This window comes from Haemorhous mexicanus, chromosome 5 (genome assembly GCF_027477595.1).
Source record: "Haemorhous mexicanus isolate bHaeMex1 chromosome 5, bHaeMex1.pri, whole genome shotgun sequence".
In the NCBI taxonomy this organism is placed as follows: domain Eukaryota; kingdom Metazoa; phylum Chordata; class Aves; order Passeriformes; family Fringillidae; genus Haemorhous; species Haemorhous mexicanus.
The window spans coordinates 22,413,830-22,441,086 of NC_082345.1; the positions used below are offsets into that span (position 1 = coordinate 22,413,830).

At 36.6% G+C, this 27,257-nt stretch overlaps 1 protein-coding gene across 5 annotated transcripts in view; it reads left to right on the plus strand.

Annotated features, from left to right (window-relative positions):
• WASHC4 (WASH complex subunit 4) overlaps positions 1–27,257 on the plus strand; it is a 39,282-nt gene that overhangs the window by 7,326 nt on the left and 4,699 nt on the right. For 2 of the 5 annotated variants that reach the window (XM_059846224.1, XM_059846223.1), the window contains exons 6-31: positions 693–760; positions 3,015–3,097; positions 4,076–4,118; positions 4,628–4,731; positions 5,496–5,616; positions 7,075–7,198; positions 7,299–7,426; positions 8,068–8,228; positions 10,433–10,559; positions 11,863–11,988; positions 13,282–13,389; positions 14,763–14,909; positions 15,011–15,090; positions 15,981–16,086; positions 16,811–16,927; positions 17,965–18,133; positions 18,261–18,415; positions 19,900–19,974; positions 20,820–20,924; positions 22,277–22,411; positions 23,132–23,240; positions 23,959–24,025; positions 24,743–24,829; positions 25,329–25,476; positions 25,636–25,732; positions 26,207–26,403. In XM_059846224.1, the coding sequence (XP_059702207.1) occupies positions 693–760; positions 3,015–3,097; positions 4,076–4,118; positions 4,628–4,731; positions 5,496–5,616; positions 7,075–7,198; positions 7,299–7,426; positions 8,068–8,228; positions 10,433–10,559; positions 11,863–11,988; positions 13,282–13,389; positions 14,763–14,909; positions 15,011–15,090; positions 15,981–16,086; positions 16,811–16,927; positions 17,965–18,133; positions 18,261–18,415; positions 19,900–19,974; positions 20,820–20,924; positions 22,277–22,411; positions 23,132–23,240; positions 23,959–24,025; positions 24,743–24,829; positions 25,329–25,476; positions 25,636–25,732; positions 26,207–26,403 (2,987 nt within the window). The remainder of the gene's footprint in view (positions 1–692; positions 761–3,014; positions 3,098–4,075; positions 4,119–4,627; positions 4,732–5,495; positions 5,617–7,074; positions 7,199–7,298; positions 7,427–8,067; positions 8,229–10,432; positions 10,560–11,862; positions 11,989–13,281; positions 13,390–14,762; positions 14,910–15,010; positions 15,091–15,980; positions 16,087–16,810; positions 16,928–17,964; positions 18,134–18,260; positions 18,416–19,899; positions 19,975–20,819; positions 20,925–22,276; positions 22,412–23,131; positions 23,241–23,958; positions 24,026–24,742; positions 24,830–25,328; positions 25,477–25,635; positions 25,733–26,206; positions 26,404–27,257) is intronic. The other 3 variants (XM_059846227.1, XM_059846226.1, XM_059846228.1) reach the window with 3 other exon arrangements.

A 27,257-nucleotide genomic window follows, 5' to 3' on the forward strand; every position in this document is an offset into this window, starting at 1 on the left:
GGCAGGTAAACTTGTAATTTTAAGTGAGATTTTCTTGCTCAGAGTGACCCAGAAGAAAAATCTCAAGTCTAGGACATCTATCAGTTGTCACATTAAAAAGACAGTATTTTGTCAGGTGATGTTCAAACCGCTCCAGATGACTGAAACACTTTGGCATGGCTGATGTAATTATTGTATTTCTGTGTTCTGTGTCATACAGATAATGCTGTGAAGCTATGGTGGTAAGCCTGTTCTTTTGTGCAGAAGGATATGTAGGAAAAAGAAAATTGATTCTTTCTGGTTAATCATGTAGTATATTCTCTCCATAAAAAAAAAATCTGGATGTTGCTTGCAAGATAGATACCTAGTATTTTCATGCAAATTTCTTAAAAATAGAAACATTTATATGAAGTTACATAATACATATGCCCTTAAAGAATTATGGGGCTTATTCTTTTTCTTTCAGATGAAGGAGACTTTTCCCAGCTTTGTATCTAATTTATAAACTATGTAATTTCTAATGAAAAAGAAACTCCAAAAATAAGTCCACCTTAGGAAAGCAAAATTAGCAGGTTTTGAGGCTCCATCAATACACTTATAACAGTGCACTCTACTAGTATGACAAAGAAATGGCTTGGAGGGCAAGTTTTATTGTTAGTTTAACAGGTACAACACAGGCTTTAGAAACTGTTGAAAAATGTTTCTCTTTTAAGCCACAGATTCCAGCATGGTGGAGGGAGATTACCAAATACAGATGGGAAGATTTGTTTCTTTCTTGCAGGTAGAGTATGTTTTAATTGTTTGACAGCAATTGTAATCTTAATTTTACCTGCAAAATGGATTTAATAGTCTGCCATATCCTGTTTGCGTTTTGCTGAAAGGCATAGCAGTCATCTGATATGTTACTACGTTTTGCCTGCAGACCAGCTGATGTATCACATGTTGTTTGGAGATTTTTTTATACTTCTCTCTAGAAGTCTAATGAGAGAAGGAATTAGAAATTACTTTAAAATATTTCAGTAGGAGAAAATAAATTGAGGTTTCTTTCATCTGTAGTTAAAGATAGCTGTTTTTATGAATTTGGTTAGCAAGTTCTGCTGTTCATTGAACATTGGAAATGGGTTAATTGTTTTATATGTTTGGGGTATTTTGAGCTGGTAGAAGAAAACAGAATCAAAGTATGTACCTGCAAAAAATTGCTTATGTTTCCTTCAAACATTTTTGTAAGAGCACTCCTTTCAATGAAAACAAGATATGTTTTTATTCTGAGGATTTCCTTTGCTCTTGGGTTTCAGTCTATTGTGGAGTTTTTTGTCCTTAATATAACTTAAGCAACTGTCCTATTCCCAAAAATGTTTCTATTTTTATGCAATATTGCTTGTAAGGAGTAGCTGTGGTGAAGTAGAGAATATAGAGGAAGCTTCCAGGATGTTTAAACATATTCTGGTTGAACAGGGGTTAAAATTTATGTTCTGATTCTGCAGCATGACACTAATCATTGTCATGACAAGACAAATGCTGTGTAGGAAGAAATTACTCAACTTCCTTTACCATGCTGAAGTACAGTGAATTGTTAGGATCACTCGTGTTTTCTTTCTCATTTTCCAACATCTTTGTTTTATCAGCTTTGTAGGTTTCATCCTTCATTCTCTGTTTTGCTTATGAAGTTTGTTCTTTTTCAGCAGTTGGATTGTCCTAAATCCATTCAGTGTTCTACATGCCTAGATTAGGAAATGCTGTTCTGGTCAGTGTTATAAGCATATCCCCAGGGGTGGTGTGAAAATATGAAGTTGACAAAAAGGTGGAAAGTTGCTTTCATAGAGCTAATGACCATGTATTGGTTTCTTGGCTCTTCTGGGCTTTCTGGATTAGATAGATGCAGTATCCTCAAATTTGCTAGGTCAAAAAGTTTTTTTAAAGCATAATCAAAACAATACTCTGAAATATTAGTTTAAAATGACAATCTTGTCTGTTTTATGTAGCTGCTAATATGCATGTGCTGCATTGGACTTCTTTCCAGAAATTTTAAAATGGCAGCTGGTGCTGCCTCCCCAGGAAACATGATCTCATCTGTCTATTAATCCATTCTTCTGGATTCTGTTGGCTTATTTCAGTTGCATTTGTTAGAGCAGTAGAATTTTAAGAAGTAATGTTTTGTGAAAACTGGTGACTAATAGAAGGCAGAAGCCCAAATAGGATCTATTTTTGATGGAGAGGAAGACAGAATTCAGCTGTTAGCCAGTCTCCTGGCTGGCTGACTGTTCAGCCAGTGTGGGCTGTCTGCTATAAAGCCATCTCTGTGCAGACTGGCTAGACGCATCACACACACTGACATTTCCCTGATGAGATTTGTAAGGTAAATTAATGAGCAGATATTACTTCAGTTAAGGGGAACTCAGATTAATTTATCCTGTTGTTCAAGGAATGCTGTGTTAAAATCCATTATAGAAATTAAGATACTTCTTTACATAGAGTTGACATGTCAGAGTTGACATGTCCTTACTCATTTTGTTACATAACCAAGCCTAAGTTCTGCCTTTGTCAGGCAAACATTTCAAAGACATTGACTTTTTTAATTTTGAGGCAGTATTCTGTGGCTTATCACTCTTACAGTAAGAGCTCCTGTGGTAATTTCTAATTTGAATTTGGCTATTACCAGCATCCAGAGTGTGACTCTTGAATCTAGTGGGAAAAAAGCACAGCCTCTGCTGGATTTTGTCCCTGAAAGTACTTGGGCTCTGTTGTCAAGTCACTTCTTGCTGTCTTTGATAAATTGACCAGTACTATAAATGGTCAGAGTTGTACTGGAAGCTTGTGTTTGGTAGTTTCTTAGCTTAGTCCCAGATCCTTTTTCAGAGCTGTTAGTAGGATATTTTCCATCCTGCTGTAAATCTGTCCACTGACTTGGGTTAGGGATGTAGTTGGAGTTTTGGCTGCATATTCTGTAGTTTATGTTCATTTTTTTTTGTGTAATGACAACTTGTATATGAAGAGGATCTATACATTTATATGCATTTTGTTTTCTTGTATTTCAGGAGCTGTCTTGCTTTGTTACCCGATGTTATGAAGTGGTGGTGAATGTAGTGCATCAGCTGGCTGTTCTGTATACCAGCAACAAGTAATTATTCCCTAAAATGCTGTATTGTTACTATGTAGAGTTAAATGTATAAAACATGAATGTTCTATTTAAGGCATAGTCATTTTTAGAATAATGTTGTCTAGAGATAGAGTGCTTTGCTGTGCAAGTTTGGGCTTCATAAACGGTTATAGAAATGGTTTTGTTTTCAGAAGAAATAGTGCTTGTATATAGTGAGATGCAAGGATGTTAGTGTTTGTCATTTTTAGTCTTTATGTTTGAGAAATATTGCTGATTTTTTCAACCTTGCTCTGTTTGAGAAGCTTCTCCTGTTTCTTGATACATAGCTTAAAAATCAAATCACTTCTACTGTCTAATTTGAAAATGTAAATCTTGGCATATATTCTTCACAGAACAGCCATGGTTTTAACATCTGAAGTTTAGCTTGGTAAGGGCTGTTTGGTTTAGCTCCTTTGAAAACTGTGAGAAAGGTTTAGTTCTGAACGGGATTGTTGGAGTTAGCTTTGAATACCTCTGCAGGACTCTCAATTGCTTCCCCATCCCCCAATAGGATAGCATCATTCTTCTCAGTTTTATTTTTTGCTTTTATTTTTGGCTTATACCACAGCACAAGGCAGACTTCCTGTGTGGTGCTGGATGTGTAGCTTAGACCTGGCTTGAGTAAATACAAAGTGGTTTTATTCTCTGGGTGTGTTTCAAGGCCATTTGCATAGCTGAAGTGGGAATTGCTGACACACCTGTGCACTGAATACACTTGGTGGTTTCAACCAGTTACATGCTGTATCTTTAAAAGTACAGTTTTAAATTTGATTAGAGCATACAGATTTCAAACAGTATATACTTTTCATCAGGGTTTTGATTTTCTTTTGTTTCCTGAAGTTACTATGTTAATGAAGAAAAATGTACCCAGAAAACAGAGAACACACTGTGATACAGAACTGATAATTATGATCTGTTCTAAGGATTAAAAAGGCATTAAAATATTGATTTTATTTACAGGAATGCACCTAAAATTATAGAGACATCTGGAGTTCATTTTCAGGTGGGAATGATTTGGAGCTCCTTTGCTTATGTGAATATATATTATGATGATTAATCCTGAGAAAGACAACATGAGAGTGATTTTAGAGAACAGCTTTCAATTTAAAGGTTTTATTTTATTAATCAGCTTTTTCTGACCTTTATATGGGAAGACCTGGTGTCTCCATGTCTGTCATATTCTAGATTTCTTAGCAACAAAGTGTTTGCATGCTCCCTTATTGCAATGTGTGCCTAAGCATATAGACTATTTGAAATATTGTGTCTTCAGTGTCAAGGTAGATCAAGGAATTTAGTTTGTGTGCAGGCATCCCTTTAATATTTCTTGTGTCACTACAAGTCAAATCTTTAAGCTGTTAAACCACAAATTCTCCTCTTTAACTCTCTAGCTGATATCTTGTTGGCTGAAAATGTATTGAAAGAAACTGAAATTTTATGTGCCTCAAAAGACTGCAGTAAACTTTCTAATAGTAACAGTCCTTTTCTTTCTTTTTTTTCCCCCTTCACAAACAGGCAATGTATGAGCATCTAGGAGAGTTGCTCACAATCTTGATCACTCTGGACGAAATAATTGACAATCATGCCACACTGAAAGATCACTGGACCATGTACAAGAGGTGTGTCTCTAATGTGAAAAATACTCCCACAAACTAAGACATAAAAGCATATGCATCTGTCTGTGTTCCAAGATTGTCAGTGTGGGAGCATGGATTTTGGTAGTCTTTCCAGAAATTTCAGTGAAGAGCAGGGCTAAGCTCCCACAATGTCCTTCTAAGGGCACCAGTAAATATTTTGTGTGTTTGAGTATGAATGCTGCATTTTCAGTGGAGGGTGTGCGTCTTGGCAAACAATGTAATAGTTGGTGGGATTTAAAGAATATTCAGTAAGAAATTTAGTTGTGTAAAATTGAGCTAAGACTATCCCTATCCATATTGATCATGGGAATGGGTATACAGCTTTAAGAAGGGATGGTACCTTAAGTAAAAGCTAAAGAGTCAGCAGTTATAAAGGCAGCTGAATTAGTGGAATATTAACTCTGTCCTTGAAAACCCAAATAGATGGAAGTTACTCAAATGCAAATTGTTTATACAGACTGAGTGTATTTTTGGTTTTTTGGGTTTTTTTTGGTGGGGTTTTTTTTTGTTTGTTTGTTTTTGTGGGTTGGTTGGTTGATTAATTGGGTTTTTTTGTTTCTTGGTTTGGTTTTTGTGTGGGGTTTTTTGGGGGGTTGTTTTTTGGTTTTCTTTTTTAATTTTGGCGTTGCTGCTAAGGGCAGGAGGGGGAAATCAAAACATCTTATCAAAATAGTGTAGGATATTATAAAACTGTGACTATGTTTTAAGTGTGGTATATGTGTGTGTTCCACACCTACCCCTTACAGGCTGCTAAAATCTGTTCATCACAACCCTTCTAAGTTTGGGATTCAAGAAGATAAATTAAAGCCATTTGAAAAACTGCTGTTAAAACTGGAATGCCAGTTACTTGATGGAATGATATTTCAGGTAAAGAACTTAATATTCCCCAGTATGATAGAGGAAGCTTACATGAAAGCAAGACTCTTTTCAGAGTGGTTGGTTTGTTTGTATTTTGTCTTTGTTCCAGTCACAGTGATGTATGAATTTGGCTCTAGCATCTGTGCCTGGGAGAAAAAAGGCTCTGTTGTAAGATCCTTTCTTGCTCTTCTCATGTGCTTCAACTGTGCCAAGCTTTGAATGGTAGCAGTAAATGCTGACTTGCTGAACTAGAGAGACACAGCTTGGCATTAGGACTGTGTATTATCAGAATTCTGCTTTTGTCCGCATAATAGTAAGCAGGTTTACGTAGCATATGTCTTTATTTTAGCTGCAAATTGATTAGTTTCCTCAATAATCTTTAAAATATGTTGAGTGTGACTTGTCATTCCTTGTGTACAGGATAGGTTGCTGTCATTAGAGACCACTGTGGTGGGACATAGCCCTGAATCATTCAGGGACACAGGTGGATGAGAAAGATTTCGTTACATTTTCTATACAGTTTAATTAATTTTAATTAAATTCATACAAGAAGCCATTTCTTTAGAAAAGTGTATATTACAGACATTGAAATGGAATGTTGTGGCATAGTGGGCAGATGATAATGTTGAACCTGTTCAAAGCAGAGTCAGTTGCTCGGGTCATGCCATTACATCTTAAATGGCATTAGGGAAAAAGGGCTTGTTCTGTAAAAGCCTTCAGAAGGAAATTGTAGGTAAATAATTAATCACAGTTTGGCTTATTATTTCAAATGACATTGCTACCAGCTATCCATTTTTCATGTTGTATTTCCCTAATGCTGTATAAGTACAAAGACTTCATAGGTTTGAGACATCAATAGGATTGGACTGGGATTTATTGAGGAAGTTTCCCCTCTTGTCCTGCAAATGCCTCTTCCTAACAAACATTCATTAAAAATACTAGATGCAGTTCTAATAAAGATTTTTCTAATCCCTTTGTAAATTATGTAATGTGTTTATATTTTTTGGCTGTCATGGGATTTTGGGAGCTTTTTTAAACTGCCAGCAGTAGTGTATGGTTTTATGCTGCAAGGTCTTGAGACACATCCTACAAGCGATTTGTGTGATAATATTGATTAAAGGACAGTTAGTAACACATTGTAATGTGATAATACAAATGTGCATCTGGTTTCTTAGCACAAGCTCTTCAAATGGCTTCTTTAAAAATGCTCCTTAAAGGAAATGGGAAAATAAATAAAATGGGGGTTGGAATGTCAAGTGTAAGAGTGTTTTAATATTTTCTGGTTTTATACTTAACAATGTAAGCATAGTTTAGAATATGTATGTCATAAAAGATTAAGGCCTACTTTAGGTTAGTCTTAAATCAGTGTGCTCTTCCAGTATTCTCTTGAAAACCAGTACTCTTTCGAGGTCTAAAACTCATGGCATTATCTTGATTTATTGATATTTTCTCCCCCTTTTTTTTCAGGCCTGTATAGAGCAACAATTTGATTGTTTAAATGGTGGAGTGTCTGTGTCAAAGAACGGCACATTTGCTGAAGAATTTGCTCATACTCTTCGCACATATTTCGCAAACGTTGAAGCCAAACTTGGTAAGGCAAGCTCATGCTTTTCCTGCCAGCTTCACTGTTTCTCAAATTGTTTATATTGTGTTTGTGTGGGAGTAAAATTCACAAGGGTGTATTTTTTCAGGTGAACCTTCAGAAATTGACCAGAGAGATAAATATGTGGGCATCTGTGGCTTATTTGTACTGCATTTTCAGATTTTTCGGACTGTAGACAAGAAATTTTATAAGTCATTGTTGGATGTCTGTAAGAAGGTAAGTGCTTTATTCTTTTGTCTTTCAGTAATGAAGTAGATAATTTCCTGAGTTACATAGTGTAGCACAGACTTGGGAAAAGAAAGAACACAAATAAGTCTGAAAACAGCAGAGGGCACAGTCACTTACCAAGTATGCATCCTAATACTTAAGATTTTCTACTTTTTATAACTCCCTCCTGCCATTATCTTTTAAAGATGGTCTAAAATTGGTGCACTCACATAGCAGCAAGGTAAAATAAACTTACCACTTCTATTAAAATCTTTCTTCTCAAGATTAATATGACGCTGAAGACAAAAATCTCTTTGAGTTATGAAAACTCTGGTGCTGAATAAATGCTGTGGGTTTTGACTGTGACTAGAAATATTTGTTTTGAAATACCTCTAAGTGCAAAGTTGAGTGGGATGTTTTCATATTGGATGGCATCAAGAAATTATTAAATTCTCTAATATTGTTTAGAATCACTGAGAATTTTGCCCATGGTGTCCTTAGTGAACATCTAGGGTAACTTTTTTAACATCAATGCAATATCTGTAGAAAACAGTTACACAGAAATAAAATGAACTGTGTTAATTGTGCTTATTGCTACTTGGTAGTATTTCTCCCTCCTTTTTTTTTTTTTTTTTTTTTTTTCTTCCCAGGTACCAGCCATTACATTAACAGCTAACATTGTCTGGTTTGCTGACAATTTTCTGATTCAGAAGATTCCAGCTGCTGCCAAACTACTGGACAAGAAAAGTATTCATACAGTTAAAACACAAAGGGAGAACTTTCTACAGCAGAGGGCACAGTCACTTACCAAGTATGCATCCTAATACTGCCTCATGATGCTATTTGGCAAATAGTTTTTAAGCACATGGCTTTTTTCTTTCAGTGTAGTAGCATGTTCTGTGGTGTCTCTCAGTGTTGTTAGTCACTTGTTCCACTTCACTGCAGCAGTGTGTGTGTTAGTGTTGCTGCAAAAATTTTGGTCAAAACTAAGCTGCTTTTCATGTCATGCTTTCAGAAAAATATGTATTATTACACCAAAATAACAATGTTCCTGGCAGTTCTAAATGTGAACTGCCAGGAACATTGTGTCAGTTACTTCTGTTTCCATATTTTCAAATTCCCTTTTGTTTTTTAAACTAGTGTCTAGTAGCCTAGGCTGCTTTGTTTTCTAATAGGACTCTCTGCTTTCTATGTGTGTATGTGTAAGTTGCTGGTAGGCTGATAGTGGAGCTTTCTTCTACTTGGTGATGATACTTTCTTGGCACGGTTTTCTCTGTGACATTTTTATTGCTTGTTTAATGGTCTTTGAAAATATCTGTTTTTGAAGAAAGCCTTCCTTGTTTTTGGTTCTGCATGTAGTGTGCAGCTCACTTCTTTGTCTTCTAAAATATGCTTAAAGATGAGATGGAATATTTTTAGCTGTTAGTCTTAAGAACAAGTGTCCTGCATAGGAAGATAACAGGGCTAAGGTTTGTATGTTTCATAACAAAACAAGAAAGTGGAAACTTTGGTCTGTGGAATGGCAATAAAAACCTAGGTTTTGCTTGTTGTCATCTTCCAACCTGATAAGCAAGCTGGCAGAACTGAGTTGGAGGGGAGGAGGGAACAGGGAAAAAGCAGCTCTGTGCCTGATTCTCTGATAGATTATTTTCAATTCTGGCCTGTTTTCTTTTTCAATCCACTTTTTCCTAGCCCTGATTCTTTCCTGGGCTTTAATTCCTAGGTAGGGCATAATTGCACTGCTGCTTTGCTTCTCGTCTTGGGAAGTGGTACAAGTCTCAAGATCAAGAGGTTGTTCTGAAAAACATCTTGGTATTCACATACATTTCATAGAAACACAGAATCATTTAACTTGGAGAAGGCCTGAAGGAACACCGCTTATAACTCAGTAGTGCCAAGTTCACCACTAAACCATGTCCTCAGGGCCCACATCTGCATATCTTTTAAATACCTTGAGGAATGGTGACCCAACCCCTTCCCTGGACAGCCTGTTCCAGTGCTTGATAGCTCGTTTGCTGAAGAAATTTTCCTAATCTTCAATCTAAACCTCCTCTTGTGCAGTTTTGTCTTGGCATATCACTTGTTACCTGGGAGAAGAGACCAGACCCCACCTCACAAAAATCTGCTTTCAGGGAGTTGTAGAGAGCAGTGAGATCTCCCTGGGTCTCCTTTTCTCCAGGCTGAACACCCTCAGCTCCCTTGCAGGCCTTATGCTCCTTCCCCAGTTTTGTTGCCCTACTTCGTACACACAACTTTGAGGGTATTTTAATAAAATCCAGGTTTTGCATCTGCTGATTTGAATTGTGCAAATAACTTTTTCTTGCTTGTTTACAAATCTTTGCACTGCCTTTGATAATTGGAGTGTTCCCTAAATATGAGTACTCTTTTAAAAAAAAGTGTAATTTTTGGTAACAGCATCAATGACCTAAATACTTTCCTGCTACAACTGCTGGATGAAGTTGTATTACAGTGTCACAATTCTCCATTTAACTCTACTTAACCATTTATTAAAACTAGTGTAATTGATACTGATGAACTTCTGTAGAATTATGTTACTTAAGAACAGTCCAGTCTGGCTTTGATGTAATGACAAGTTATATTTGTGTGTGTTTGTGTGTTTGTAAGCAACAAAAATTTGAACTGGGGTGAAAAAAAGTAGCACCAGTGTTGGACTTTTCTGTCCAGTGTTTAATAGCATTTTCTAACAGTTATATGTAGCCGTTTAATTTAAGGAAGTGTGGTATATGCACTGCTAAGAGGGCCATATGTTCTCTTGAAAAGTAGATGATTTTTGACTCATTGTATAGACATAATTGGCAGACTAACTAATCCTTAACCTGTAGAGAATTTAAATGTAAATGAGTATAGGGTTCTGATACTTTTGGGAAGGTGAGTTATTTTGGGGACTGAAGGTTTAAAATATTTCCCTTGCAAGGGAAAGGTTTGGAAAGAAATAAGAAAATCTTCATAATCTTCTTACTTGAAGCAAGCCACATTCTCTGTTTCCTTCCCCAGAGATATGCAGTCATATTATGTTTTCGTGAGCTCGTGGATGACAAAAATGGAATCTATCTTGTCCAAGGAGCAGTGCAGAACAAAGTTTTCTGAAGAACTTTCTAACCGCTGCAATGTCTTCATCCAGGTGTGCAATCTTTTAATGTGGTAATGCAGCAAACTGATGTTTTAGTGCAAGTTATTGAACATAAAAAGAAATCACTGGAGTTCTGTGATCATTGGTGTGTAATTTCACAGTTTTGGAGTTCTTATAAAGCTTTTAATGCCCAGTACTCTTCCAAGAAAATCTGTAGAAGGCTTTTGATAAAGAATGTGGAGAGAGGGAATCTGACTAAATATTCAGTGGCTAGAATTTTGGATTTTTCTCTTGACTCAGGAAATCAAGAAAGCTTAATCTTCTCTCTAGTAAAGGTTTTGGGTTTCTTTCCTTTTGAGTCATGAGGTACTTAGAGTGAACTGAACCAGTGTCTATTTCGTTTTCTCTAGGACAGTATGTACTCCCAGTAAAGGTTTTGTGTTATTTCATTGTGCTTTGCCTAGTGATGATACTTCGTTAAGAATCTTGTTACCTTCAGAGACAGCTGGGGTTTTTTTGCCTACAAACAGCATGTAATCTTAATATAAGATGCATCTTATTTTGCTAAGTTTTATAAGTAGCTATCTATCTGACAGAAATTTGATGAGAATAGGTGTGTGAAAGAAGCATGATCCTGAGTCTCCTTTAGCTAAAGACAGGCATGTACCAGGATCTGTGTTTTTTACATTTGAATTAGTTACAGTGAACTTAAAAATTTGCTCCATACTTAATTGAGTTTTCTACACCACTGTATTTTCCTAGTCTTTTATTCTTTTTTTATTGTTACTACTTTTTCTTTGAAGTAAGTTTAATAATTGTCACGTTGTTTATAGTCAACATTGTGTTTTAAACCTTAGCATATATTGATATAGAAACTATTGGTATCTTTATTGTGAAATGGACATCTCTATTTAGGAAGTGTAAAACTGTCTAAATACTTCCAGTGTATTTGTTCCAGAGAATCTGGAAGGTTTAGATTGTTTTTGTGATGGGATATTTCTTAGGGAGATGGAAATTGTTTGATGGGTTGGTTTACAATAGACTGAAGCTATTAGACCTTTGAGGCTCTGTGATTATTTGACTCACAAAACTATGTTTAATTGGCATGGCTTTAGAAGAGGTTAATCAGATGATCTGATGAGTCATAGGCAGTTTCATGGTGTTTGCCAATAGAAGGGTCTCATTCAGCTTTGGGATCCCAGGCTTGATTAGTGGAGTGGTAGGCTCTCTATTGTGCAAGGGCAAAGATTAGCTGTCTGTCATGTATGGAACAAAACAGAGAGCGCTTACTTTATTGACATGTGGAAATACTGATTTTTAATTTTTCTTCCCCTTGTATTCATTTTATTTTTAGGGTTTTCTTTATGCATACAGTCTTAGCACCACTGTTAAAACAACAATGAATCTTTACATGTCAATGCAAAAACCTATGACCAAAACCTCAGTAAAAGCCTTGTGCAGACTTGTGGAGCTTCTGAAGGTAGGTCACTGCATGAAAATTATTTATTTCATGTAGGAATTACAGAGAACATTGACCAAACATCCCATATTAAAAAAAAGGAGCTGTGATGGGAAGTGTTTTTGCATGCATGGCCTTTTGTTTGAGAGTGGTTTGGTTAGAGAATAGATTAGGGAGGCTAGGACTGGGTTGATTTGTTTGGGGTTTTTTTTCGTAGCTTCTAACTGGTTTCCTTAGTTGATGTTACAGAATATTTGAGGTTGGAGGGATAGGCTGGAGATCATTGGTCTAGCCTATCCCTGCTCAAGCAGAGACACCTAGAGCCAGTTGTCCAGAACTATGTCCACATGACTTTTGAATATCTGCAAAGGTGGAGACTCCACAACCTTTCTGGGCAAACAGGCTGCTACAGTGTGCTACGTTACCCTCATAATTAGAAAGTGTTTCCTGATGTTCAGAGGGAAACTCCTGTGTTTCAGTTTGTGCTCCTTGTCCCTTGTTCTGTCACTGGGCACATCTGACAAGAGCCTGGCTCCATCTTCTTTGCACGCTCCCTCCAGGTATTTATGTACAATGACAAGATCCCCCTCCAAGTCTTTTCTTCTCTGGCTTGAACAGTCCCAGCTCTCCCAGCCTTTCCTCACATTTAAGGTCCCCTAGTCTATGAATTACCTTCATGGCCCTTGGCTCGACTCTCTCCAGTGTGTCCATGTCTCTTTTGTACTGAGGAGCCCAGAACTGGACGCAGGATTCCAGATGTGGCCTGACCGGCACTGAACAGGGGAAAGGGTCACCTCCCTCGAGCTGCCAGCAAAGTGTTATCCAGTGGAGCCAAAGCTACCATTGGCCTTCTTTGAGAAAAGGGCACATTGCTGCCCTGCACTCATCCTGCTATTCACCAGGACCCCCAGGTCCTTTCCTTCCAAGCTGCTTTCCAGTTGGGTGATTCCTGATATATACTCGTGTATGGGAGATTGTTCCTCCCCAGATGTGGCACTTCACATTTCTTCTGGTAGTTTTTCCAAAAGGAAGATACTCTTTTTCAGGAAAACTTCGGAAAGCAGTGGTGAACAGAACTGGAAAAAAATCCCAAACCAAAAAACAAAACTCAAATCAGTCCTGAGATATTTACGCTCCTGAATAGTTTTATTTTCTTGGTTTCTAGGGGTTAATCGTAACTGCTAGTAACAGCACATTAGAAAATTAAAAGAGTCTGTATTTGCAGTGTGGATGAGTCACACAGCATAAAGCCAGATACCTAAGGCAGCAGTTTTGGTAACTACATGAGCTAATGTGTTTTGGGATTGACTTCAGGCAATAGAACATATGTTTTACCGAAGAAGCATGGTTGTGGCAGACTCTGTGACACACATCACTCAGCATCTGCAGTATCAGGCTCTTCACTCTATCTCTGTGGCCAAGGTATGTAATCAAAGTTCTAATAATTAATCTCCCTGTCTAAGTATTTTTAAGAATATTAAGTTTAAATTAAAGTGGTTTTTGTACTTTTTCTACATGTGTAGTGTAATCATAATCCAGAGATACATAAGCTTTCCAGTCATTCCAAGCTTTTTCCTAGAAAACTGTACAGCATAGATGGTTACCTGGTTTTTGACTAAGAATGCTTCCGCTCTTCCTCTAAGCTGCTGCATCTCTTGTTATCTTCTTCTTGTGTTCTTTTTAGATTTTATTTCTAGTGAATTTTCACAAACTGACCTTTGTTTACGTCTTTTTTGGTGCACATTGATAAAGCAGTCTGTTGGAGGTCTAAGCAAACAGGCTGTTATTTAAATCTTTGTCTTTTTGGCAAAATAGCCAGTACATGATGGCTTACTGGAGCCTACTGTGGGCATAAATTCTCTGTTTCACTGTGGGATAAAATAGTTTCTTTTGCTTGTCAAACCTTGAATTTCAGAATTCAGGTCAAAGGGGAAAATGAGACTTTAGTATGCCTGTTCTGATGTATTATTGATTGGTTTTATTCTTTCATCACATTCAGTAGCAGAGTTACAAAGGATGTATGCTATTGTTACTGGTGCTGCTATGAAATTTCCTTTTTATTTGACTGTAATCTCAATTTATGTAATGAATTTATGAATTTACAATTTATTACTGTAATCTCTAATTTATGTATCTGGCATCTCTATCTTTTCTAGGGTAAGCAAAAAATAGTTGTATCTATAAAAATTTATATACAGATATATAGATATATATATATATATAGATAGATAGATATAGATAGATATAGATATATATATATGTGTATGTGTGTGTCTGTCAGGAGCAACATGAACTGAAGAGTTTCCAAACTTCAAAGTCACTAAGAAAAATTGTGTATCTTCAAACACTTTATATATATATTATATATAATATATATATATCTTTTGTAAACTTTTCAAATTATATCTGTACATTACATTACAATTATTTTTAAATGAATAGAAGAATAAAAATATGTTAAAACTTTTGCATTGAAGGATATTGAAAGGAACACTGGTATGAACAGTTCTTGATATTTTGACTACTTATCAGAAAATATGTTAAAAGGCAAATGTTGGTAAATAGAAGGATCCATTAGTATGACTTAACGCTGCACATATTCCAATAGTATAGAGAGGTAATACCACTGAATTGGCGGAGTAAGTGAATTTGGATTCAGTTAACTCTGTTCACAAAACGTATTTGCAGAAATACTCAATTTATGACAAGTCCACAATCTTTGGGAAGAAGTAGTAAGCTATTGCCTTTGGGCTTAGGAACTTTTCTCTGAATTTCTGTGTCTTTTTGTCATCAAGAAAAGGGTGATTTCTGATAAAAAGTACAGTGAGCAGCGCCTGGATGTCCTCTCTGCTTTGGTGTTGGCTGAGAACACCCTCAATGGGCCAAGCACAAAACAGAGGCGACTGATTGTTTCCCTTGCACTGAGTGTGGGAACACAGATGGTGAGTGCCATCATTGTTCCAGCCCTTCATTTGTTTGGTGGAGTGTCTTATGAAAAAGTATCAGCTTGTAATCTCTTTTTTTTTTTTCTTCATTTCTACAGAAAACATTTAAAGATGAAGAACTTATTCCCCTTCAATTAGTTCTGAAAAAACTGGACTTGATCAGTGAACTTATAGAGAGGTAAGCGGTTACAGCAGTATATAGAAGGTAACATAGTGTCTTGGGGGAGCTGGAGCCTCACTGTGTGAATGGCAAAATCTGGTCTCTGCATGCTGGTGGTGATTATTTTTGCATGTTTTTTAGACCAGGAATGGACAGAAAGAATTCCAGAGTTAAGCCAGAATCTCATTTGTCTTTGCGCAAGTCATATTTCACCTGACTGTTGATTGTTTAGAAATTCTGTGACTTTCTTGGATGACTTGGTTTTATGATAATCTGAAGTGCTCCCCCTAACTCAACCCCAAAATTTCTGAGTTAGTACCAGTCTGTTTGGGAGATTGGGCTGCTAGTTTACATGTGAAGTATGTTTTACTGCTGCTGTAGTTTTTGTGAACACTCAAGTCACATCATGCCTGCCATTTGTAAGCCAGATGAATATCTGGATTCCATGCAGTTTTCAGGAGAGAGACAAATACCTTTAGTGGTTCACTCATGAGATACAACCTGTCTGCATTTATCCCAAGAATTTTTCAGGAGAGGCCTGTTTCTCCTTTGACTTACAGGAGAAATTTAGAATATATGTTTGATCTATACGCTATTAATTGCATGTAATAAGAAAATAATTCCTAAATAAAGTTATTTAGGAATTTGCTGTAATGTAAGATTTAAGTCTTTCAGAGACTGAGTTAGCTTTTTCTCAAAAGCAAGTACCTTTTATTTATAAATGGGTTGGGGGGAAAAAAAAGTTCTTTAATAAAGAACTTTCTTCTGATGGTCAGTGCATCTGGAACATTAAAGTAATGGTGTAAAACTCTGGCTTGAAGTGTATTGTCTTTAGTTTAAACACACTCAGTGTGTTAGAAGAATGGGTTCTTCCAAATCTGTGTCTAACAATTAAACTTTTATTCCAGAGTTCGAACACAGTGCGACTGTTGTTTCTTATACTGGCATCGAGCTGTCTTTCCAATCTATTTAGATGATGTCTATGAAAATGCAGTGGATTCTGCTAGACTACATGTAAGTAATAATGTTACAACTTAATGATTGTTGTGACAGATTCAGATGAAGAGATGAACAACCTCAGACTGAAGCTCTTAAAGGAAAAGCTCAGAAAACAAATCCCTGACTACTACTGAGTCAGACATTTCTTCTCATTCTTTAGGATATAAAAGCAATATTTGTTCTAAATCTATCTATTAGATTTCTTTAAAAAATCTTGAGTTGCTATTGCTAACTCTGTGTCTGTCTCTTTGTTTCTCTCTTCATTCTAATTTGAAATGAGCACCTGCTAGACTTGAACATTAAAAGTCTTCGTTCCTCTTTGTGGTTACATATTTCTAAAGCAGATATCACTGTGTTCAGTGGTTCTGTGTTAGATAGTTGTCCTTTAGTTTTTTCCACCCCTCATCTCTTCTCCCCTTGTTGAAGTAATTTGTGCTTGCTGCAGATGCGAGTCAGGCTTTGGCATGATAATCCTGATAAAAATCAAGTGTCTGTTCTAGGGTTGTACAGTACTGAAATGAATAAAGTGCAAATAATTTCTGATAAAATGGCTAATAATTAGGAAATTCCAGTCAGTAGCAAATAATACCTCAAATTAAGTACAGGACACTTCAGTAGGGTTTACAATGTCTGTTTTTAATGAAAACAGGAAGACTAGTGATTCTGACTTTTGGTAGCTTTGAACACTGTTTGAGGTGCTGGTGACATATCTCTCTGTTAATATGTGCTTTTTAATAAGTATATGTTTAGTGCACTACGGGACTGTGTACCTGCTATGATGCATGCAAGACACTTGGAATCTTATGAGGTGCTTCTGGAATGCTATGACAAAGAAATCATGGAAGTGCTCAGTGAGGTAATTTGTTATGGTTGGGAATTAAACACACCACTGTGCTTGAAATATCTTTAGCTCAGATTAGCATCTATTGTAGCAAATCTGATATGATCTGTAAAAATAGCACAGAGAACTTTGGTGTGAAGTGTTTTAATAAATAGAATCGTGTTTGGTTTGACTGATGATTTTGGTTATTTAAGACTCATGTTTAATAGTATCTGTGTTGGCTGGGAACATGAAAATACTGCACTCCAAATTATGTAAATTAACAAAAACCTCAGTTATAGATTTGACTGTGCAGACAGAGGAATGCTTTTTGGCAGATTAGTTTCTGTTTGGATGATTGCCTAAAATAAATGCTACTGTTCTTAGTTTCCATGCATGGCTTTTAGTATTGGAGGGTCTGCAAATACAGATGGCCTCTTGACTGAATTATTATCTAGAATTATGAAGGAGGTTTGACGAAGAAAATGCAAATTTGGATTTCTCAAGTCTTAGTTTTTAACCTTTGAAATATGCTTATAGTTGACTAGATCAAGATAAAACATTACATATTATTCAGAAAATCAGACCAAATTTCTTATTGCAAGACTCTTTCTCACTGAATTTGTTCTTACTATTTAAATAGATAGCCCTAACCTTAGTTCCCCTTAAGATGAGAAGTGAGAATACTTAAGTTGTGTTAAACTCGCATGTGGAAGTTTTAATCATGTAAAAAATGGCTTTAGGTAGGTAAACCCTTATGTTTTCTGAGCTGTGTAGCTTTTTCTTGCTATTTTTACTGGAACAAGAACACAGGAAATCAATATCTTTCTGGTTCCCAAGTATTTATTCGCTTTGGCTTGTGTGGCCCTACCAAAGCAAAGCTTTCTTCACTAGTTTAATCAGTCTTACACTTATCTGTGAAGAGAAATGTTGAATCTTCTAACAGAGCATTGTAAGTGGACATGGAGCATGACTTTTTTTTGTGTGTGGTTTGTTTGTGTGTTTGTTTGGTGTTTTGGTGGGTTTTGGTTTTGTTTTGTTGTTTTTTTTTTTTTTTTTACTTTTTTGAGTAGCACTTGCTGGACAAATTGTGTAAAGAGATAGAAAAGGACCTGCGCTTATCAGTTCACACTCATCTGAAGCTAGATGACAGAAACCCCTTCAGAGTTGGCATGAAGGACCTGGCTCACTTCTTCTTTCTGAACCCAATACGTTTTTTCAATCGGTTCATTGACATAAAAGGTGAGGAGTTATATATTTGCTTGGTTCTGTTATTTTTATCTCTTATACTTTGGCTTTGTATATTTTCTTTCCACACTTTCCAAACTAAATAGGAAGCATTATTTTAGTTCATCCTTTGTGTTCACAGCTTATGTAACTCATTATTTGGACAAGACCTTCTACAACTTAACAACCGTAGCCCTTCATGACTGGGCCACCTACAGCGAGATGAGAAACTTGGCAACCCAGCGCTATGGTTTAAGTATGACTGAGGCTCACCTTCCCAGCCAGACTCTGGAGCAGGTACAGTGCCCACAGAGCAGGAATAGAATTTAAACCATTCCACTGTCATAGAACTGAGTCACTGAAATGAAAGGATCCAAGAGCAGAGAACTGTTTGGAAAAGTGACCTTTAATTTCTGGTTGAATTGTGAGGCAGGATCTTTATCTGCCTTTGGAGATCACATTGATTATCGTTTATGTTATGTTGGGCTTGAATTGTTCATTTTTTTAACATAATGAAATGAATTGAGTATGCAAATCCAGAGACTGTTTTCTTGAAAATTCAGTGACAGCAGTTTGGCAAGCTGTTAAGACAACTGTTACAAGTCTGGAATGACCTTTGAGTGGCGGGTCTTTCTCCCTGGTTTATTGCTAGCTTTTCAGCGGATTCTGCTTAGAGATCATCAAGATAAACTATTTCACAGGCTGGAGATGGAGGACTTTGGGACACCTGTGAATTGGATTTTAGGAGAGTGACTTAGAGCCTCCTAAAAGCTGCTAAACATGGTGACATTCAAAGTAAAGTTGTAGAGTCATCAAGTTAATGGTGAAGATATTCACTGTTACAGGTCTACAGATTGCATAGTTCTGGAGACTTTTCTTCGGGAGTTTTAATATCTTGGATATTATTGGTAGTTTGCTGTGTTACCTCATTTGGGTTAACACATTGGTGAAGGCTATTAGAAATACAGCCCCTTTTTTTCTAATATTCATGATGGGTGTGTCTTCCTAAGTTGAAAGAGTCCATAGAACTAAGAACTTCAGCTGGTTTTTTGGCACAGTAGTGCTGTAGATCAGTTTCTGTTTCCAGCTTTGTTTTTCTCTTGCCCATATTGGATCAGCACATTGTTACAAAGAATTAAACAATTTCACAAAGACACCTCACACTTCATAACCCCCCAGCCTCAAAAGCCTGATGAAATCCCTGGCACAACTGGAAATAGGGTATATAAATTAAATAGCATCATCTCTAGGCACAATGATAATTAAGGGACTCCTTAGGGGAAATAGTGTCAACAATTTTAAAATTTATACTGTAAATAGCAAACCTCAGTCTTTTATACAGGTTGGGTCAACAGTATTGAAAATTAGCTTGTTGCTTATTTCTCTGCATTTCATCTATATGTCTGTAGGAATCTCTAAGGCAAGATTCTATATTTTAGAATATGAAAACAGATGGATCTCGATTTTCTATTTTTTTATTGTTTAATTATGCCTTGTGGAATAGGCTGGAGAATTCCTTACTTTCAGGGAAAGCTGGAAAAAAACAGGCAGGACTGAAAATGTTAAAACATGGGCTGAGCTGCTTTTTTCTTCTCTAAGCATTATCTTATAGACAGCAAAAAAAATTGTTAAGAGGTTCTTCATTTTGCAAAGAAAACACTGCTTTCTACTACTTTCAAATAACTGCATAATTAATATTTCTGCACCTTTAGTGGTTAGGTGTGTCAGGAGTTCTTGAGAAGTCTTATCATAGTAACTCTCAATAAATAATATTGTTTCAGGGTCTGGATGTTTTGGAAATCATGAGAAATATTCATGTTTTTGTATCCCGCTACCTCTACAATCTGAATAATCAGGTAAGGTATATCCCACACTTTTCCTGCCCTTTGGCTCCAATTTGAAGGGACTGAGGAATGCAGAGTGGAGTACATGTAAGGAAAGCCCAGGCTGAACATGCATAGTGAGAGGCTATAAAATAGTATTGGTGCTCTAGAAAAACATCTTGGGGGATGCTGTGGCTTGGCCTTGGAGAATGTTGTGTAGCATATTTTAGAAATGTTTTGCCAGTAGGATCACTGCATGTCAATTTTCCAGGGAAGCTAGAAGGCAGCAAGGATAATTGGCTGCTCTATAAGAACATACTAAGTATGTTGTGATTTTTGAGCTTGAAAAATGTGTATCTGAAAATGGGTTATTGGAGAGATGAAGCGGTGAATGACATGGAGAACATCAACAGGGAACAAACCTTTGAATGACATGGCGAACATCAACAGGGAACAAACCTTTGGGGTTTCTCACAATGTGAGAATGAGGGGCCCATTACAAAAATGAATGGCTTCCTGAAAGAAAAGAAGTACTTTTTTTCATAGCTTATAATTCAGTAGTGGAACTCATTGCTGTGGTATATGTGGGGTTAAAAGTGCAAACAGGTTCCAAAAGAATTTAGACTACTTAATGTGGGATATAGTCTCAAATATGGGAGTCTTTAGTGCAACATCTGCCTTAGAATTGTTGAATCACTGCTGTGTAGAAATTGGAAGAATTCACTAGATAAAGTTCATTGTATCCGTGCTGGATTTTCTTGGTTCTTTCCCTAATAACCAGTTATCACCTGCTCTCAGGATGTGGGCTATTTAAGTCAATAATTTATCACAGTACCAATTTTGGGTACTTAACTTTATTTTCCCTCCCTGCCTCCCAGATCTTCATTGAAAGAACAAGTAATAACAAACACTTGAACACCATCAATATCCGACACATTGCTAACTCAATTCGAACTCATGGAACAGGAATCATGAACACAACAGTAAGTATCTTTTGCACTGCTGCTGTTGGGTTGTTTGTGATTTGTACAAAAAACCTCCTCCTTGCATCTCCTAATAGTTTATTTGGTTATGCAGTTTTATTAATGTAGTGCTAATGTTCTGCATGAATTAATAAAACAAATGAGTTCTTATATGTGGTACAAATCAATATCACAATATTTTGAGAGTGTTCTCAATTCCAGTTACCTAAATGTTAAGAAAGAGATCTAAAACCACATCAAAGGAGAAATAAATGTTCTGGTTGGACTGTTCTGGACAGTATGCCCTGGTTTTCTTCTTATTGACACTTAATAGAGAGATACTTTTGCTGCAGTTAAAGCAAATCTTGAAAAAATGCAATGTTGATTTTTTTAAGTTCTTCTTGTAATTGTTATGCTTAAGAAATACCAGCTTTTCAATTTGCAAAATAAAGCTACAGACCTCTGATCACTTGTTGGAAAAATGAGTTCCTATTACAAAGCTTGTAATGATGTCTGAGGTGTAGGTGGCCATTTTAACCAGCCAAAGGTATTTGCCTCTTTGCAAGGTTAGTGCAAAGAGGTGCATTGTGTCTGCTACAGCAGGAATTTATCATTGGGATTCTCAAGTTTGGATACAGTGACAAAGGTGTTTTCAGGTCAGTGCTTTCCAGTCTGCTGCTTAAGTTCTACCTTGTTGCTGTTTCCTTTTTTCTATTCTTCTGGCTCTATCAGAAAAAGGGAAAAAAAAAAAAAGAAAAGGAATTTGCTGAAATATTGAACCCACTATCAAGTCATTATTTCAGAAGTGGAAATTACTAAAAGTTTTGATGATTTCTTTCACTTTTCTTCTGAGAGTGGGACAGTGGGGACTGTCTCAAAAAATGCTGCTACACACATTATTTTTTGGTGATTTATTCACTTTTGATGGTGAGTTGAGTTGTTTCTGAAGACATGAGAAGTATTGAGATGAGAAAGTACTTTAGAAAACTTTTTGAGGAAGTAAAAAAGTTGTGTCAGGAGGTTATGCAGATTCGACAGACTGAGGAAGTTGATAATGTCTGCCTGTTTCCGCTTGATCTGTGTACTGCTTCAAAAGGACAGTTATAGGATATTCCAGATGAACTAATAGCTGTGTAGGGCAGGTGATCAATTGAAATACTGATCTTGTTGCTTGGTCCTTTCCTGAAAGAGAGTAGGCCTTCCAGGAGAATGTTTATTAATTTTTCCTTATTCTTTTAAAACAGTGAAATTAAAGTGAGTTGAGAGCTTTCATTAGAAGTTACTCAGGCATGTGGTGAAAACAGGGTGTTAGATGTCTTTGTTACTTTGTTAACTTTCTCCATTTGACTGTTTTTTTTCTTTTTGCCTTCTAGGTAAATTTCACTTACCAGTTCTTGAGGAAAAAGTTTTACATTTTTAGCCAGTTCATGTATGATGAACATATCAAATCCAGACTTATCAAAGACATAAGGTTCTTCAGGGAAGTCAAGGATCAAAATGATCACAAGGTATAGTAATTTTTGAAGGCTCGAGAGTAATTTTCAAAAAGAAACGCTACTTTCATGTGACCAAACCATAACACTGCTATTATGTAAATGTGTATTCCCAGACAGAGAGACAGCTTTTCTCCTGGCAAAATGCAGTGTTACCAATGTCTGTATTCAGGAGGGCTTTGTTTCGTTCTGTCTGCTATGCAAATAGAGAGTTGGCTAAAATCATTCTCTCAGTGACTTAAGGATGATTTGATGGAGTTGTAGTCTGTTGGAGGTTCTAAACTTCTTGTTCAACTCATGCATAACAGTTTTCAGTTTTGAATAATAAGCTTACTTGAATGGAATCCAAAATGATGTGGTCATGTAGCACTCATTCCAGTATGTCAGGATTTAGGAATGAGGATCTGGTTTTCCATCCTAGAAAATTGTCTTAAAAATAGGAGAGACAATGCATTTAGTAAAATAGACTGCTAGCTTCTTTACATGTCAAGTGCTTATTTGTTTTAGGAATACTTTCTTTTTCACAGTAAAACTAACTTCTCAACTAGCAGAAGTGGCTTAGTAAAATGACTCTTGGGAACTAATACAGACAAGCAGGTCTATAATTTATAAAAAACAAAGCTGTAAATGTGACATAGAGCTACATTTCAAATAGAATTTTGTTGATGTAATGCAAAGTGGTTTTTTTTCTAAGGGCAGGTAGTTATTACAAATAATTTACTTTTTTTTTTCTAGTATCCCTTTGAAAGAGCAGATAAATTCAACCGTGGTATCAGAAAACTTGGAATAACTCCAGATGGCCAGAGCTATCTTGACCAGTTCAGACAACTCATAAGCCAAATTGGTATGAAATGCTATCTAACATGTTATAAATGTTATTAAATGGAAGAGATCTTCATCACCTAGTAACTGACCTTTTAGCTGAGGCTAAAGCTAGATTTATTTCCAGTCAGATGGAAAGTAGTTCACTTGTAGCCCATGCTAAGTACAAGCTCTCACCTAATTACACAGAAATGGCCTTTACATGTCTTAATCTAAAATACAGGTATAGCTTGCATAGATTCCTGTTCCCTTTTCAAAAGTTCCTTTCTTTGTTATGGAACTGACTTCTACCCATATCGAGTGTATTTCCTAGTAAAAACCTCTAAGTGCTTAGTTCGTGTATTTTTAAAATGGGCCATATATCCTTGAGTGATTCACAATGTGACAATAGCTGAAGTATCCTCGAGTGATTCACAATGTGACAATAAATTTTTCAGCCACTGATGCTGTAAATGTGCAGAACTGATCTGAATTTACAAGTGTTTAATGAGCCCAGTGGAAAAAGTTTGTACCAAAGTGAACAAAACCTTGCTTGGTGATGCATTTTTGTTTTATTTCTCTACATAGACTTTTGATAGCAGGGTGCAGTTTAACTTCTTTAACTTAGCTTTGAAAGCCAAGTTCTGTGCCAGAACTACATGGCAACTTTAATTTACATTTCAGAGCCTGTAGGAGCTATGCAGAGTTTGTGTGTGTTTAAGTAATTATAAATTGCTTCCTTGTATTTTCTTGATTTTAAGGCAACGCTTTGGGTTATGTACGAATGATAAGATCTGGTGGACTTCACTGCTGCAGTAGTGCCATTAGGTATATCTACAAGTTTCTCATTTTTCTCTTAGCTCCTTCTCTTCCCCTTGCTCTCTATTCTTGCTGATATTCCTTATGCCCCTACCTATTCCCCATCAATTTTGAAAAGCTCCATTTATATGCTTTGATTTAAGTGTAATTATTGAAGACAGTGCTGGGATTCAGCACTGCACAGTCATGGATATAAATCACTAAAAAATAAAACAATTTCTATGCAAAAACATGGCAAAAGAGTTAATAGAATGTAAACATTAGTAAGACATTAGTCCATAAGCCAGCAATTTTTGATGTTAAATAATTTCAAGGATCCATTAAGGAAAAATAATACAGACCTTGAGGAACTTGGAAAACACATTCACTTTATACCTTTTTCTGTACAGATTTTGTTTATGTTTATGAAACATTAAAACATAGTAACTTTTACATAATAAGGAATAGTTGGTTTTCTTGCAAATAGCAGCAAACATAGAGTTACCAAGTGTGTCCAGTGCTAGAGAGAGAAGATGATAGCCCAGTAAAACCAGAAGTACAACTAATGATATGTCTGTATTTAGAAATGAGGTTAATAATGCCTGGATGAGAATGTGTGACAGATATGGCATAACTTGAACTAAGTAGTTCAAGCCCAGAAGATTAAATTAAGTAAATTAAATAAATTAGGGTAAATACTTCAATGAACGCAGACAGTTGAGCATAATCCTAACAGTAAATTTTCAGGTTTGTTCCTGATCTAGAAGATATTGTTAACTTTGAAGAGCTGGTGAAAGAAGAAGGACTCTCAGAAGAAACACAAAAAGCAGCAAGGTACACTAACATCATTTGGAGTCTGGGGCCGGGGTGGGATGAGAAAATTGTCATTTTATGTTTCTAAATGCAGCTATTAGTTATTTGTGTGTGTATATGTTAAAAGTTCTGCTGCCTTTATGCAAAAATATTTGTTTCAAAGCAAAGCAAATAGAAGCAGTTGTTTTGAAAATATGAAGCAGCATTGATAGTAATAGACCTAGAACCTGATTTCGTGAAGAAATCCTTGTTCAAAAGCTAACAAGCTTTCCTCCCTGTGTGCCTGAGCTCTGCTTTTAAAATTTTCAGGGTCTTAGATGCAAGTGTTCTATTCATAGGCCTTTTTTTGAGACAATGAAATCAAAACCCACTATTCAAATGGGGTCTAGAGGGAGGTTGCTCTCCCAGATCCTGGATTGTGGACGTTGGCAAAGGGCGAAAGAAGGTTGTTATCCCAAGAGGGTGGGTAAGCAAAGGGATTTTCAGCAGAACCAGGTAACTCATTGCTCATCCCTTGCAGGCAGCTGGACTCTGTCCTCAGTGACCTGACCCGGAACTTTGCAGAGGGAACAGAGTACTTCAAAATGCTGGTGGATGTGTTTGCCCCCGAGTTCCGCAGCACGAAGAATATGCACTTGCGGAACTTCTACATCATTGTTCCACCCCTGGTGAGTGTCTGCATTGCACTGGGGCTTGCTTCAAAAAGGTCTTGTCAGATCAGGGCTGTGTTTAAGTGTTTTGTATTAGACTGTAGTAGCATGTATGACAGTGCTTTGTGACATTTGTGAGTTTCTTTGTGATTCCAAGACAGACTTTCATTCTTTCAGACCCTCAATTTTGTGGAGCATTCAATCAGTTGCAAGGAGAAGTTAAATAAGAAGAACAAAAGTGGAGCAGCTTTCACTGATGATGGGTTTGCCATGGGTAAGTTTCAGCACTCTCATTAACCTTTGGGTAAGCCAACATAATGGACATTTGCAGAAAAAGTTTTGTTTATACTTTGTTCCCATAATTAAAAATCCCATCATTTATTTGGATTTATCTTGCTTCAGCACAATGGATTTGAGGGTTATGGTTGTGTTCAGAATTTCCTAAACATGGAATAGGTGTGTATGGGAGCAGACAGTTTTAACATATATTGGTGCTTTCAAATTTCTTTCCAAGCTTGTTGTTCTCATCCAGATGAGAAGGAATGCAAGTATTTGGAGAAGTGATGTTTTAAAAAAAAATTTAAGCTTGTTCTTTATTGTGATTTTTCTTAATAGATTAATTGTAAGTTGATAACAATTTAAATTATATTTGCATTGAATTATTAACTTAGGCTCATCCATTGAAGACATTCACAAAATGTTTTGCTAATTGCATGTTGACTTCAGTTCATGGTTTGTTAATGACTAGGTGTGGCTTACATTCTGAAGCTTTTGGATCAGTACCAGGAGTTTGATTCTCTGCACTGGTTCCAGTCTGTTAGAGAGAAGTACGTGAAGGAAATAAGAGCAGTAGCTAAGCAACAGAATGTGCAGTCCACTAATCAAGATGAAAAACTACTACAGACTATGAACCTTACCCACAAGCGACTGGAAGTTTGTTTACAGGTACAGCACAGGCCTGGTTACGTGTTCTGGTAACAATTTCTGTTCTGTATTGGGTTCAGCACTTACTTATCACAAGTCATGTAACTGTTCTGATGGAGCACATTGAGAGCAAAATCCTGAGCACTGACTACAGCAACAGTGCAAAAGGAGCATAAAGACTTGGTGTATGACCTGAAGGCAATATAATTGTTTTTTGTGATATTTGAAGACCTGTTTCATTGGAATTCTTTGTCCCATGGAATTTGAAATCTAATGCAACTAAACCATAAGTGCCTAAATAGTAGAGAATATCTTTTGGTTAAACTTCTTATAACAAGTATTGCACTTAACACTGTGAACCCTCAGAGTTGCCTATGTGTTAATTCTGAGCTGCTAAATTGATTGATGCATTAGCTATCAAATAGAGGAAAGGCGCATTTGAATTTTGGAGCACGGCAGCTCAGGTTTCATCTGTGGTGTGGTGCTTTCTCTCTCTTGATTGGAGAAGCCTGTGAGACAAATCTGTCAATAGCTATTTTTTCAGTCCATGATTACATTCTGTAAAGTCTTGTTGGAATAGATAAGGCCCTGTATGCCCTCATGGTTCCAAGGAGTGTGCACTGTTTGGTCCTCTTAAAAAGAGACATCACTGAACCTTGTTCGGACACTGATCAGGCTTGTGGTAGTTTAAACTATTGGCTGCATGACTTTCCATGGGCAAGTTGCTCTGATCTCACTGCTGCTACAAGCCTCATTTTCAGCCTCAGATCAGGGCAGATTTATTGCAGTGATGCTGCTTTGCTTAGGTTGCCCTGTAATGTAATTTGACATTTGCTTTGTAAAATGCGTGTGAATAAGGAATGAAAGGAGGAAGA